This window comes from Molothrus aeneus, unplaced genomic scaffold (genome assembly GCF_037042795.1).
Source record: "Molothrus aeneus isolate 106 unplaced genomic scaffold, BPBGC_Maene_1.0 scaffold_30, whole genome shotgun sequence".
Taxonomy (NCBI): domain Eukaryota; kingdom Metazoa; phylum Chordata; class Aves; order Passeriformes; family Icteridae; genus Molothrus; species Molothrus aeneus.
In genome coordinates, this window is record NW_027098964.1 from 2,640,783 (window position 1) to 2,655,302 (window position 14,520).

General features: G+C 64.3%; 1 protein-coding gene across 13 annotated transcripts in view; it reads right to left on the minus strand.

Annotated features, from left to right (window-relative positions):
- Window positions 1–14,520, minus strand: part of NRXN2 (neurexin 2) — a 43,389-nt gene that overhangs the window by 5,839 nt on the left and 23,030 nt on the right. For 7 of the 13 annotated variants that reach the window (XM_066570302.1, XM_066570305.1, XM_066570303.1 and 4 more), the window contains 7 exons: window positions 13,752–14,133; window positions 12,933–13,123; window positions 11,665–11,838; window positions 11,033–11,152; window positions 3,639–3,820; window positions 2,813–2,984; window positions 343–432 (listed from right to left, as the gene is read on the minus strand). In XM_066570302.1, coding sequence (XP_066426399.1) covers window positions 343–432; window positions 2,813–2,984; window positions 3,639–3,820; window positions 11,033–11,152; window positions 11,665–11,838; window positions 12,933–13,123; window positions 13,752–14,133 — 1,311 coding nt within the window. The remainder of the gene's footprint in view (window positions 1–342; window positions 433–2,812; window positions 2,985–3,638; window positions 3,821–11,032; window positions 11,153–11,664; window positions 11,839–12,932; window positions 13,124–13,751; window positions 14,134–14,520) is intronic. The other 6 variants (XM_066570312.1, XM_066570310.1, XM_066570311.1 and 3 more) reach the window with 1 other exon arrangement.

The following is a 14,520-nucleotide window of genomic DNA, read 5'->3' on the forward strand; positions in this document are numbered from 1 at the left end:
TGGCTCCTGGACACCTGTGGGGCCCAGGTGCTGCGACCCCCAAATATCGGGGTCCAAAATGCCGGGATCCCCGAACACCTGGGACCCCAAACAGGTGGGCCCCGCCCACCTGAGTCCCCACATTCTGGGGTGCCCAGGTGTGGCGGTGCCCAGGTGTGGGAGCCTCCAGGTGTTGGGGGATCCCAGACACTCCCCAAATCAGTGGCTTCCAGACACCTGGGACCCCAAAATCTCTGGGTCCCGGCCACAAGCGGGTGTGCCCAGGTGTGGGGAGCGCCCAGGTGTGGGGGGGTGCCCAGGTGTGGGGGGTGCCCAGGTGTGGGGGGCGCTCGCTGCCGTTACCTTTGTCGAGCAGCCACTCATCGACCACCCGCCCCAGGCGGAAGGGGATGCGCTGCCGCGCCAGCGCCAGCCGCTCGCTGTCCCCGCTGCCTTCGGAGGGAGGAGAAGAGCGTTACGGGGACACGGGGCAGGGCACGGGGACACCGGCACGGGGTGGCACCGGCGGGGGCATCGGCGGTGGCATCACGGCCGTGTCACCGTGTCATGGCACGGTGGCACCGCGGCATCGGCGGCGGCGCTGTGGTGGGACCGTGGTGTCAGTGGCATTGTTGGTGTCACCAAGATGGGACCGTGGTGTCAGTGGCATTGGTGTCACCAAGATGGGACCGTGGTGTCATTGTCAGTGGCATCGTTGGTGTCACCATTGATGTCACCATGATGGGACTGTGTTCCCAATGGCATCCCACCAAGATGGGACAATGGTCTCAGTGGCATCATTGGTGTCACTAAGATGGGACCGTGGTGTCATCAGTTAATGACCAGTTAGTGGCACTCTTGGTGTCACCATCAATGTCACCATGATGGGACCGTGGTCCCAATGGCATCGTTGGTGTCACCAAGATGGGACCGTGGTCTCAGTGACATTTTTAGTGTCACCAAGATGGCACCATGGTGTCATCGGTAGTGACCAGTTAGTGGCACTCTTGGTGTCACCATCAATGTCACCATGATGGGACCGTGGTCCCAATGGCATCGTTGGTGTCACCAAGATGGGACCGTGGTCTCAGTGACATTTTTAGTGTCACCAAGATGGCACCATGGTGTCATCGGTTAGTGACCAGTTAGTGGCACTCTTGATGTCACCATCAATGTCACCCTGATGGGACCATGGTCTCATTGTTAGTGGCACTCTTGGTGTCACCATGGTGGGACTATGGCCTTGTCATTGATGTCACCATGATGGGACCACGATCTCACTGTTAGTGTCATCGCTGGTGTCGCCATCAATGTCACCAAGAGGGGAACGTGGTCTCAGGGCATCATTGGTGTCACCAAGATGGGACCGTGGTCCCAATGGCATCATTGGTGTCACAATGATGGGACCGTGGTCTAAGTGGCATCGTTGGTGTCACCACTGTGGGACCATGGCCTTGCCATTGGTGTCACCATCAGCGTCACCATGGTGGGACTGTGGCCTCATCATTAGTGGCATCATTAGTGTCACCAAGATGGGACCATGGTGTCATCATTAGCGGCACTCTTGGTGTCACCATCAATGTCACCATTATGGGACCGTGGGCCTGCCATTGGTGTGACCATCAGTGTCACCATGATGGCACTGGCCTGGCCATTGGTGTCACCATCAATGTCACCATAGTGGGACCATGGTCTCATTGTTAGTGGGATCATTGGTGTCACCACTGTAGGATCGTGACCTTGCCACTGGTGTCACCATCAATGTTACCATGGTGGGACCGTGGTATCATCATTAGTAGCACCATTGGTGTCACCATCAGTGTCACCATGATGTGACCATGATCTCATCACTGGTGGCACCATCGGCGTCACCATCAGTGTCAACCATGATGGGATCAAGATGTCACCACCTGTGCCACCATGGTGGGACGGTGGCACAACCATCACGTCACCTTTAGTGCCACCACAGGTGTCACCGGTGGTGCCACCACGCTGTGACCACGGTGTGACCATCGGTGTCCCCACAGCCATGACGCCCCTGCTGATGTCCCCAGCCCTGGCCGCGGTGTCACCGGGGTGGGGGGGTGGGGTTGGCCCTCGGGGGGTTTATGTGGCCTTTAGGGGGGCATTAGCGGGGGAGGGGCGGGGGGGTGGGACCCCTCGTTAGCGCTGCCTCGTTAGTGCCCTCGTTAGGGGGGGCCCTGGGGTGTCCCCAAGCACCTGGGGTGACCCTGGAGTGTCCGAAGGTGCCATGGGGGGCTTGAAGGGGCTCTGGGGGTGCCCTGGGGTCCCTACAGGTGCCATAGGGGTGTCCCAGGGGTGTCCCTGAGCACCCTGAGGTGCCTTGGGGTGTCCCAGGGTGTCCCTGTGGTGTCTCAAGATGCCATAGGGGTGTCCCCAAGCACCTGGGGTGTCCCTTGGGTGTCTGGGGGAGCCCTGAGTGGTACCTGGGGGTACCTGGGGGGTCTCTAGGAGACCAAGGGGTACCTGGGGGTACCTGGGAGGTACCTGTAGGAGCCCTGGGGAACACCTGTAGGATCTGTAACACACCTGGGGGTACCTGGGGCATACCTGTGGGGTCTGTAAGAGCCCTGGAGGGTACCTGGGGGGTACCTGGGGGTACCTGGGAGGTACCTGTGGGGTCTGTAAGAGCCCTGGAGGGTACCTGGGGGGTACCTGGGGGTACCTGGGAGGTACCTGTGGGGTCTGTAAGAGCCCTGGAGGGTACCTGGGGGAACACCTGTAGTGTCTGTAGGAGCCCTGGGGAACACCTGGGCCGTACCTGGGGGTGTCTCTAGGGGCCCTGGGGTGCCCGGGGCGCGGCGGGGGGTACCTGGCGGGTAGCGCTCGTGCAGGGGGCCGCCGTCCACCTGGAGCGTGGCGTTGCCGCCGCTGCGCGTGAAGCGGACGACGTGGAAGCGCCCATCGCTGACGGCCGCCCCCCGCTCCTCCAGCGCGATGTCCTCGGTGCCCACGTTGAACAGGACCCCCACGGCCCCCTGCACCTGCGGGGTGGGCACGGGGGCACCGGTGGGTGCCTGTCCCACTTCCCCCCAGCCCCCCCCCCCCGCACCCCAGTTTTGGCCGCTTTTATGATGCAGGAAATCGCCAAAGCTGGCTTTTAACAAGAACCCACAGAGCCCCCCCAAAACCCCCACAGGACCCCCAGACCCCCATTTCTTTTCACTTCACGTGGAGCTCCAGGATGTCACCAAATCCAGCAGGAAGCCCTGGAGCCCCCCAGGACCCCCATTAAGCCCCCTGCACCCCAAATTTGTCCCCTCTTATGCTGTGGAGCTGAGGGAAGTTACCAAACCCAGCCTTGACCAGGAGTCCCCAGAGCCCCTAAATCCCCCCAGGACCCCCATGAAACCCCCCAACCCCTCATTTATGATGCAGAACTGCAGGAAATCACCAAGTCCAGGAAAAAACCCTGGAGATCTCCTCAAGATTCCCTGAGGAGACCCTCCCAGACCCTCCCAGCACCCCCAGACCTCAATTTTGGAAGTCACCAAGCCTGGCCATGCTCTCCATGCACAGCAGCACCCCCAGACCCCCCTAAAACCCCCGGCACCCCCAGACCCCTAAACTCCTCTATACCTCCAGCCCCTCCCAGCCCCCCCAGCACCCCCGTACCCCAGTTTCTGAGCCCCCCTTACAATGTGGAGCTGCAGGAAGTCGCCGAGGCCGGCCGCGCTCTCCACGCGCAGCAGCACCGCGTCGCGCTGCCGGGTGCTGAAGCCCAGGGCCAGGCGGTCAGCGCGGGTGCTGGGCCGGTCATTGGGGGGCCACGTGTAGGTGATCAGGGCCCCCCCCTTGCCGAAAATGTACGTGGTGCCCGCTGGGGGGGGGGAGAGAGAAAAACGGGGGGGTCATGGGGGAAAGAAAAGGGGGGGCTGGGGGGAGCCAGGTCTGGGGGGAGCTCAGGGCAGGGGGGCTCAGGGGGTTGGGGGATTTGGGGGTCCCTGAGTGCAGGGGGACCCCCTGGAATTTGGGCACTGCAGGAGGGACCCTCGGAGTTTGGGGTGAACTGGAATTTTTTTTTGGGGGGGGGGGACCCCAGGGTTTATGGGGAACCCTGGATTTGGGGGGTCCATGACATCCAGGGGAGGCCCTGAGGAATGGGGAGGGGTCTGAGAGCTGGGGGGGGGGAGAACGTCTGAATTTGGGGGAGGGGCTGTGGGGCCATCAGGACCCCCCCCAATGTCTGGGGGTCGCTCTTGTGCCCCCCCTCCCTCCATGGCCTTGCAGGAGGGCTCAGGATGCACAAATACATCCAGAATACATCGAAAAATAGACAAAACCGCCCAAAACACCCCAAAACCAGCCAAAACCAGCCAAACACACCCCAAAACAGCCAAACACACCCCAAAAAACGCCAAACACACCCCAAAACAGCCAAACACACCCCAAAAAACGCCAAACACACCCGAAACCACCGCAAAACACCCAAACACACCCAAAAACCTCCAAACCACCCCAAAATAGGGCAAAACCACCCAAACACCTCAAAATCACCTGAACGCACCCCAAAACCATCGCAAAACACCCAAAACCACCCAAAACCCACGCGTGACACAGCATGGACACATGGGGGGGGCACAGACCCCACAGGGCCCCCCTAAACCCTGACCCGGGCCTGGCAGGAGGAAGAGGAGGAGGAGGAGGAGGAAGAGGAAGAGGGGGAGGAAGGCTGTTCCAGGTTCCCAAGGCAGCAAGGAGGAGGAGGAAGAGGAGGAAGAGGCGGTGACAGGGGAGGAGGAGGAGGAGGGGGAGGAAGGCCAGGCTGAAGTACCCGCGAGCAGCTGGGGAGGAGGAGGAGGGTGAGAAACAGGAGGAGGAGAAGGAGGAAGAGGAGGAGGAGGAGGAGGGGGAGGAGGAGGATGAAGGCTGTCCCACCTTCCCAAGGCAGTGAGGAGGAGGAGGGGGAGGAGGAAGAGGAAAGAGGGGGAGGAGGAGGAGGAGGTGAAGGAGAAGGAGGAGGAAGAGGGGGAGGAAGGCCATCTGTGTCCCTGTCATGGTGAAGAGGAAGTTGAGGGAGCCTGAGGCTGAGGAAGAGGATGATGATGCTGATGATGCTGATGAGGGTTTTGGGGTCCCTGTGAGGAGGAGGAGGATGAAGGCTGATGAGGAGGGTGATGAAGGCTCACTGAGCTGGCTGTGGGTGAGGAAGGGCCGGAGGATGGCCATGGGGAGGAGGAGGAGGATGAAGGTGATGGTGGCGAGGGTGATGAAGGCTCATCGTGGTGCCCATGGGTGAAGAAGGGCGCACAGGTGATGGCGATGGGGAGGATGAGGAGGATGATGGTGAGTGGGATGAGGATGAAGATGAGAATGATGAGGAGGATGAAGAGGATGATGTGGACAATGATGTGGGTGACGATGAAGGCTCACCATGGCGCACGTGGTTGGTGGCAATGGGGGGGTAAAAAAGGATGAGGATGAGGATGATGAGGAAGGTGAAGATGAGGATAAGGAAGGCGAGGATGAGGAGGATGAGGATGGGGATGTTGAGAATGATAAGGAAGGTGAGGATGATGGTGAGGATGATGACGGGGACGATGAAGGCTCGCCATGTTGGCCGCAGGTGAGGAAGGGCGCACGGTTGACGATGATGGGGAGGATGAGGAGGATGATGAGGAAGGTGATGATAAGGAAGGTGAGGATGATAAGGAAGGTGAGGATGAAGATGATGATGATGATGAAGGTGATGATGATGATGATGAAGGTGATGATGATGATGATGATGAGGAAGGCTCATTGTGGTGGCCACGGGTGAGGAAGGGCGTGCGGTTGATGGCCATGGGGAGGATGAGGAAGATGATGAGGAAGGTGATGATAAGGAAGGTGAGGATGATAAGGAAGGTGAGGATGAAGATGATGATGATGATGATGATGAAGGTGATGATGATGATGAGGAAGGCTCACCGTGGTGGCTGCGGGTGAGGAAGGGCGCGCGGTTGATGGCGATGGGGAGGATGAGGAGAATGAGGATGATGATGATGATGAGGATGATGATGAAGGTGAAGATGATGATGATGATGATGATGGTGAGGATGATGAGGAAGGCTCACCGTGGTGGCCGCGGGTGAGGAAAGGCACGCGGTTGATGGCGATGGGGATGATGATGAGGATGATGATGAAGGTGATGATGAGGGTGAGGATGATGATGGTGAGGGTGAGGAGGGCTCACCGTGGTGGCTGCGGGTGAGGAAGGGCGCGCGGTTCATGGCGATGGGGAGGATGAGGAGGATGATAAGGATGATAAGGATGATGAGGAAGGTGAAGATGATGATGATGATGATGATGATGAAGGTGATGGTGAGGGTGAGGAGGGCTCACCGTGGTGGCCGCGGGTGAGGAAGGGCGCGCGGTTGAAGGCAATGGGGAGGATGAGGAGGATGATAAGGATGATAAGGATGATGAGGAAGGTGAAGATGATGATGATGATGATGATGATGATGATGATGATGATGATGATGATGATGATGGTGAGGAAGGCTCACCGTGGTGGCCGCGGGTGAGGAAGGGCGCGCGGTTGAAGGCAATGGGGAGGATGAGGAGGATGATAAGGATGATAAGGATGATGAGGAAGGTGAAGATGATGATGATGATGATGGTGAGGAAGGCTCACCGTGGTGGCCGCGGGTGAGGAAGGGCGTGCGGTTGATGGCGATGGGGAGGATGAGGAGGATGATAAGGATGATAAGGATGATGAGGAAGGTGCTGATGATGATGATGATGATGAAGGTGATGGTGAGGGTGAGGAGGAAGGCTCACCGTGGTGGCCGCGGGTGAGGAAGGGCGCGCGGTTGATGGCGATGGGGAGGATGATGAGGATGATAAGGATGATAAGGATGATGAGGAAGGTGAAGATGATGATGATGATGATGATGATGATGATGATGATGATGATGATGATGATGATGATGATGGTGAGGAAGGCTCACCGTGGTGGCCGCGGGTGAGGAAGGGCGCGCGGTTGATGGCGATGGGCGCCGTGCCGTGCCGCCCGTGGAAGTGGTGCACGTGGTGGGTGGTCGAGAGGCTGGAGGAGACGCGGGCGGGGCGGGCGGGGGGCACCAGCACCCCCAGCACCCCCAGCACCCCCAGCGCCCCCAGCGCCAGCACCCCCAGCGCCCCGGGGCCCCCCCGGCCCCCCATCGGCCCCTCAGCGACCCCCCCCCATCCGGCAGCGCCGGGGGGACCCCAGCGAGGGGGACCCCAAATGGGGGGAGGAGCCCCCGGATGGAGATGGAGGGGAGGGGGAGAGAGGGGGCAGCCCCCGAATTTGGGGGGGGGAAGGAGAGGGGGGAACCCCCAAATTCGGGGGGGGTGAAAAGAGGGGGGAACCCCAAATTGGGGGGGTGGAAAGAGAGGGGAGAGCGCCCAAATTGGCGGGGGGAGAAGAGAGAGGAACCCCAAACTGGGGGGGTGAGGGTGGGGAGGGAAAGGGGACCCCTGAAATGGATGGAGGAGGGGATGGGGGAGTCCCCAAATGAGGGGGGGGGAGCCCCCAAATGAAGGGGGCGGTTCCCAAATGAGGGGGTGGAGGTGGGGGGGGGGAGACCCCCAAAAAAGGGGGGGGGGGTTGAAAGGAGGGGGGGAGACTCCAAATGAGGGGAGGGGGTGAAGAGAGAGGGTGAGAGCCCCCAAATGGGGTCTAGGGGGGATTGAACCCCAAAATGGGGAGGGAGGAGGTGGGGGGCTCCCAAATTGGGGGGTGGGAGAAGGAGAGGGGGAGCCCCCAGTTAAAGAGGGGGGTGAGAGCAGGGGGGGACCCCAAAATGAGGGGCTGGGGGTGAAGGGAGGGGGGCGTCCCCAAAAGGGGGGAGGGAGGAGGGTGAGACCCCAAAATGGGGGGAGAAGGGAGAGGGGGAGCCCCCAAAAGGGGGGTGGGGGGATTGAGAACCCCAAAAGGGGGGTCTGGGAAGGACTGAACCCCAAAATGGGGGGCAGGCGGTGAGGGGAGGGGTTGTGCCCCAAAATGAGGCCCCGGGGGGGGTTCTTGAACCCTAAAATGGGGTTTGAGGGGGGGTTGTGCCCCAAAAGAGGGTCTGGGGGGTGCTGAACCCCGAAATGGGGCTGGGGGGGACGGCGAGCCCAAAACTGGGATGAGGGGGGCTTCAAATCAGCTCAAAAATGGGGAGGGGGGGGCAGTCCCAGTTCAACCCAACCTGAAGTTGGGGAAACCCCAAATCCCCCCTAGACCTGGGCCCTGGGTCACCCCAAAAGGGCCGGGGGGGTCCCCGAATCTCCCCCACCCTTGGAGCTCAATGAGCCCAAAATCCACCCACGGGGCTGGGGGGGGGGGGGGGGGGCCGATCACCCCTAAAATGGGGCTGGGGGAGGCCCTGAGAAACCCCAAATCCCCCCAAAATAGCGCCGGGGGGGGCAAACCCCCCTTAAATGGGGCTGGGGGAGGCAAATCCCCTAAAATAGAACCGGGGGGGGGGGGGCAATCACCCCAAGAGGGGCTGAGGGGGGGCTGAACCCCCTAAAATGAGGCCGGGGGGGACCCAAATCCCCCCCAAAATGGGGCTGGGGGGGGGGGATGGCCCGAATCTCCCTCTAGATCAGGGCTGGGGGGAGGGGGGGGGGCGGCTCCCCCCCTTAAAAAAGCGGCGGCGCCCCCAAAGGGCCCCCGGGGGTCCCGACCCCCCCTGGGCTGCGGGGCCGGGGGGTCCCGAGCGCCCCCCCCGCGGGGGGCTCTGATCCCCCCCCCGGGGCTCAGCGCATGCGGGGGGGGGCGCGGGGGGGCCCCGGGGCGGGGGGGGCCAGGGCGGGGGGGGCGCGGGGGGAGCTCAGAGGGGGTCGAGCATGGTCCGGGGGGGGGGCTCGGGGTGGGGGGGGGGGGGATGTGGGGCTGGGAAATGAGGGGGGGGGAGCGGGGGGATGCGGGATGTGGGGTGGGAGCGATGGGGGGGGGATGGGGGTGCGGGATGTGGGGCAGGAGCGATTGGGGGGGTGGGAAATGGGGGGGGGGGGATGCGGGATCGGGGGTGGGGGCGATGTGGGGCCGGGAAATCGGGGGGGGGAGGGAGAGGAAGATGCGGGATCGGGGGGAGATGGAGCGGATTGAGGTGGGGGGGGGGCGATGTGGGGCGATGGGGGGGGGAAATGGGAGATGTGGGGCGGGGGCTGCGGGAGGCTGAGGATGAGGACGGGGGGATGAGGATGAGGATGAGGATGAGGATGGCGGTGGGGATGAAGCGGGGGCTGTGCCGTGGGGCGGGGGGGGCTCTGGCCTGGGCGGCGGCGGCGGCGGCGGCGGCGCGGTGGGGCCGGAGGCTCTCGGGGCCCGCTGGGGCCGTGGGGCGGCGGGGCCGGGGGGCGCCGCTGGGGCCGTGGGGCGGTGGGCGCGGGCGGCCGTGGGGCGGCGGCGGCGGCGGCTGCTGCAGCGGGAGGGGCGGGGGCGGGGGAGGGGCGGGGGGAGGGGCCGGGGGGGAGGGGCCACGCGCGACCCACGAGGGGGAACCCACGGACCGAACCCCCCCCACCCCACGGTGTGGGGAAGGCGGGGGGAGCCCCACAGAGCCCCCCCAGGGCACCCCCGCAGCCCCACCGCGAGCCCCGGAGGTGTCGCCGGACCCACGGAGCCGCCCGTGGGGACAACCGGGGACAATCGGGGGTCGGGGGGGCCTCAGGGAACCCCCCCGGGACACCCAGAGCCCCACACGGGGCTGTCCCCGTGCCCCACGGCGGGCGAGCCCCACAGCAACCCAGGGCAGCGCCACCCCCCCGCGTGCCGGGGTCCCCACAGCCCCACGGGGACCCCGGGATCAGGTCCTGCCCCACGGAGCGGCCCCAAAGCCACCCCCGGGAGCCCCACCCAGGTGTGGGGCAGAGGGCGGCGCTGCCTGGGACTCACATGGAGGGAGGGGACAGGGGGCGACAGGGGGGACAGGGGACAAAGGGGGACAGTGGGATATGGGGGGGACACCCGGACATGGGGAAACTTGAACATGGGGGGGGACATGGGGGGGTCCTCATTCCCCCCCTAAAGGGACACAGGTGTGGCACGTGCTGTCACCTGCCCCTCGTTAGGGCCCGTGGGGACACGGGCAGGGGACAGAGCCACCTCTGGGCAGGGACACGTGTGTCCCTCGTGTCCCTCGTGTCCCTCGTGTCCCTGGTGCGAGAGCCCTGGGGGGACCCGGAGCCCTCGTGCCAGGCACAGGTGGCACAGGGGTGGCACAGGTGGCACCCGCGCTGCCACCTGCCCTCCTTAAGGGCCACCATGGGGGCACCAAGGAAGTGACGGAGCCACCTCAGCCAGGGACACTTGTCCCGTTTGGGGACACCACGGCCCGTGCCAGGGTCACAGGGCCACACACCGAGGGGACAAGGGCCACCTGCCCCCCCTGCTCGCTCCTGGGGGCTCCCCCCGGTGTGGGGTGTCCCCCACCCACCCTGGGAGCCCTGAGCTCCTTGTGTGTCCCCTTGTGTCCCCCTGTGCCACCCGTGCCACTCTGTGCCCCCAAATCACCTCATGCCCCCCACTCAAACTGGGCACAGCTGCCCCTCTGAGCTCCCCGAGCCTTCCTGAGCCCCCCAAATCCTCTCTGTGCCCCCAAATCCCCTCGTGCCCCCCACTCAGACTGGCCACAGCCGCTCCTCCAAGGCTCCTGAGCCCCCCAAATCCCCTCGTGCCCCCCACTCAAATTGGGCAGAGCTGCCTCTCTGAGCTTCCTGAGCCCCCCAAATCCTCTCTGTGCCCCCAAATCCCCCTGAGCCCCCCACTCAGACTGGCCACAGCTGCTCCTCCAAGGCTCCTGAGCCCCCCAAATCCCCTCGTGCCCCCCACTCAAACTGGGCACAGCCATTCCTCCGAGCCCCCCCGAGCCTTCCTGAGGCCCCCGAACCTCCCAAATCTCCCTGAGCCCCCCACTCACACTCGGCACAGTTGCCCCCCCTAAGTTCTCCTGAGCCCACCAGCCCTCCAAGACCCTCAAGCCCTCCCTGGCCCCCCACTCAAACTTGGCACAGCCACTCCCCCAAGCCCCCCAATGCCCCCTTGAGCCCCCCAAACCCTCCCTGGCCCCCCACTCACGCTCGGCACAGCCGGCCCCCCCGAAGGCCGTCATGCTGCAGTCGCAGGTGAAGCCGTCCCACTGCTGTAGGCAAACGCCCCCGTGGGCACACGAGTCCTCGGCGCACGTCGTGCTGGGGCCTGGGGGGGCACCGGGCTCGTGGGGACCCCCCCCAGCTCCCCCAAATCCCGAGGGGGGCTCTCAATGGGTTTTTGTGGCCCTAAATCCCCTCCCTCCCCCTGCCTTTGTGTGCCCTCCAGTCCCCCAAAGCCCCCCCTGGACACCTCATTGTGCCCCCCCCCCCCCCGAGCCCCCTGCCCACCCGTGCGCCCCCTCCCCAACCCTTTGGAAAAGTCCCAGACACCCCCAAAAAAAAGCCCCGGATACCCCCAGACCCCTGTGCCCCCTCAGCCCCCCCCAGGTGCCCCCCAATTCTCCAATTCTCACCATTCCAGCCCCCCTGTACATCTCCCCCACTCTGCAGCCCCCAGACCCGCCCCCCATTTCTCACTGTCACCGCCCCTCCTCATGTCCCCCATATCCCAAAGCCCCCAGACCCCCCCCTTGTCACCATCCCACCCCTCCTCACGTCCCCCACATCCCAAAGCCCCCAGACCCCCCAGCCCCAGTGCCCCCCCCCCCCATTTCTCACCGTCGCAGCCCCTCCTCACGTCCCCCACGCGTCTCAGGGCGTCCCCCAGCAGGTCGGGCAGGCGCCCGTTCAGGTCCAGCGAGGCCAAGCAGCCCCGGAAGCCCCCCCGGGAGGCCACGAGGCGCGGGAGGCGCCCCAGGAGCCCCGGGCTGACCCCCCCGACGTACAGCTCACCTGGGGGGGGGGCACGGGGGAGTCACCTGGGGGGCACCGAGCGCTCTGTGCACCTCGGGACAGCCCCCCCAGCCTGGTGGGGGTCACCCATTGGAGACCCCCTCCCACCCCGCCCTCCATATCTCATTGTCCCTCACCCCTGCCCGGTGTCCAGGTGCACCTGGGGGACACCTGGGGGGCATTCAAAGGGTTGAGGGGACGCCCTGCTGTGGGTACCCCACTGGGGTGACCCCTCCCATCCACCCCGGAACCATCCCCACACCTCTGCCCTTCCCCAGATGTCACCCAGGTGTGTCCCGGGTGATCCCAGGTGTGTCCCAGGTGTGTCCCAGGTGTGTCCCAGGTGTGTCCCAGGTGATCCCAGGTATGTCGCAGGTGTGTCCCAGGTGATCCCAGGTGTGTCCCAGATGTGTCCCAGGTGATCCCAGGTATGTCGCAGGTGTGTCCCAGGTGTGTCCCAGATGTGTCCCAGGTGTATCCCAGGTGTGTCCCAGGTGATCCCAGGTATGTCGCAGGTGTGTCCCAGGTGATCCCAGGTGTGTCCCAGATGTGTCCCAGGTGATCCCAGGTATGTCGCAGGTGTGTCCCAGGTGTGTCCCAGATGTGTCCCAGGTGTATCCCAGGTGTGTCCCAGGTGATCCCAGGTATGTCGCAGGTGTGTCCCAGGTGATCCCAGGTGTGTCCCAGATGTGTCCCAGGTATGCCCAAGGTGTGTCTCAGGTGATCCCAGGTGTGCCCCAGGTGTATCCCCAGGTGGGTACCCACACTCCTGTACCCTCCCTCAGGTGTGTCCCAGGTGTCCCCAGGTGTGTCCCAGGTATGTCGCAGGTGTGTCCCAGGTGATCCCAGGTGTGTCCCAGGTGTGCCCCAGGTGATCCCAGGTATGTCGCAGGTGTGTCCCAGGTGTGTCCCAGGTGATCCCAGGTGTGTCCCAGATGTGTCCCAGGTATGTCCAAGGTGTGTCTCAGGTGATCCCAGGTGTGCCCCAGGTGTATCCCCAGGTGTGTCCCAGGTGGGTACCCACACACCTGTACCCTCCCTCAGGTGTGTCCCAGGTGTCCCCAGGTGTCTCCCAGGTGTCCCCCAGGTCTCACCCTTGAGCTGCAGCCCGCGGGCGCCCTGCCCGTGCTGGGTCACGGGTCTCCCGTCCACGCGCAGCCCGTGCAGGGCCCCCCCCTCCCGTGCCACGGCCACCTCGTGCCAGTGCCCGTCGTGCAGCGGCTGCTCCGAGTTGCCCTTCATGAGCGAGGGGCCCTCGCCCAGGTCGAACACGTAGTGGATATACCTGGAAAAGGGGGCGTGGCCTCGTTGGGCGTGGCCTCGGGGAAGGTGGAGGGGGGGGGACTCACCTGGGGAAGGGACAAAGGGAACCCCCTCCCCCCAAATACAGGGAGTGTAACTGGGCCGGGGGCGGGGCCAATGGTGGAGGTGTGGCCACGGTTGGGTGTGGTCGCTATGGGCGTGGCCTGAGCCAGGAGGAGGAGCTTGTGTCATGGGGGTGGAGCCTAAGGGTGGGTGGCGGGAGGTCAGCCTAAGGGAGGGCTGAGCAGGTCCCAAGGTCTGAAAAGGCTCGGAAGGTCCCCAAGGTCCCCAGGGCCCTCCTGGTGTCCCCAGGGCTCCCAGGGCATCCAGGAGGTCCCCAGGAGGTTCAGGAGGTCCCCAAAGTCCCCAGGACCTCCCACATGTCCCAGGTGGTCTCTGACATCCCCTGGAGGTCCCCAGGATGTCCCCAAAATCCCCAGGACCCCCAAGTGGCCTCTGAGCTCCCCAGGTGCTCCCTGAGACCCCCAAGGACCCCACAGGTGTCCCCAAGATCTGGGAAGATCCCTGAGCTCCCCAGCAGGGCTGTGATGTCCCCAGGGTCCCTGAGCTCCCCAGGACGTCCCCGTGGTGTCCCCCCGGTGTCCCCTCACCCCTTGACCAGCTCGACCACCAGGAAGTCGGAGCCGCTGCCACCGTTGAAGAGGATGAGGCCGTCGGGCGCCGTGGTCTTGAACTGGAAGAAGAGGTGGAAGGAGGAGAAGGCCTGGAGCGTGGCCAGCGCCACGTAGGAGCCGCGGCCCCCGAAGGCCACCGGGTCGGCCACGATGGCGCGGCGGCCGAAGCGGGCGTTGAGCTCGCAGGAGCTGATGTCGCCGTCGCGGCACAGGTCCAGGTAGGGCAGCCCGTTGAAGACCAGCCCGCTCAGGTGGCCCAGGAAGTTGGACGGGACCACGGCCAGGAAGCGGCGCTCGGTGACGATGCCGGTCTCGATGTTGTGGAACTCCAGGCGGGTGTGAGAGCCCGACAGCTGTCCTGGGGGGCGTGGGGGACACGGGGGTGGCACCGGGAGCACAAGGGCTGGCGGGTGCCACCGTGCCGTGGGCCTGTTGGTCTCATGGGCCTCCAGGCTGTGGGCGGTGTCCTCACAGGGCTGGTGACCTCGTCCCTGTGCACCCATGTCCCCAAAGACCTTCATCCGTGTTCTCATGGACCTTCATCCCTGTCCCATGGACCTTCATCCCAGTCCCCATGGATCCCTGTCCCATGGACCTTCATCCCTGTCTCATGGACCTTCATCCATGTTCTCATGGACCTTCATCCATGTTCCCATGGACCTTCATCCTTGTCCCCAAGGACCTTCATCCCTGTCCCCATAGACCTTCAGCCCTGTCCCATGGACCTTCATCCATGTTCCCATGG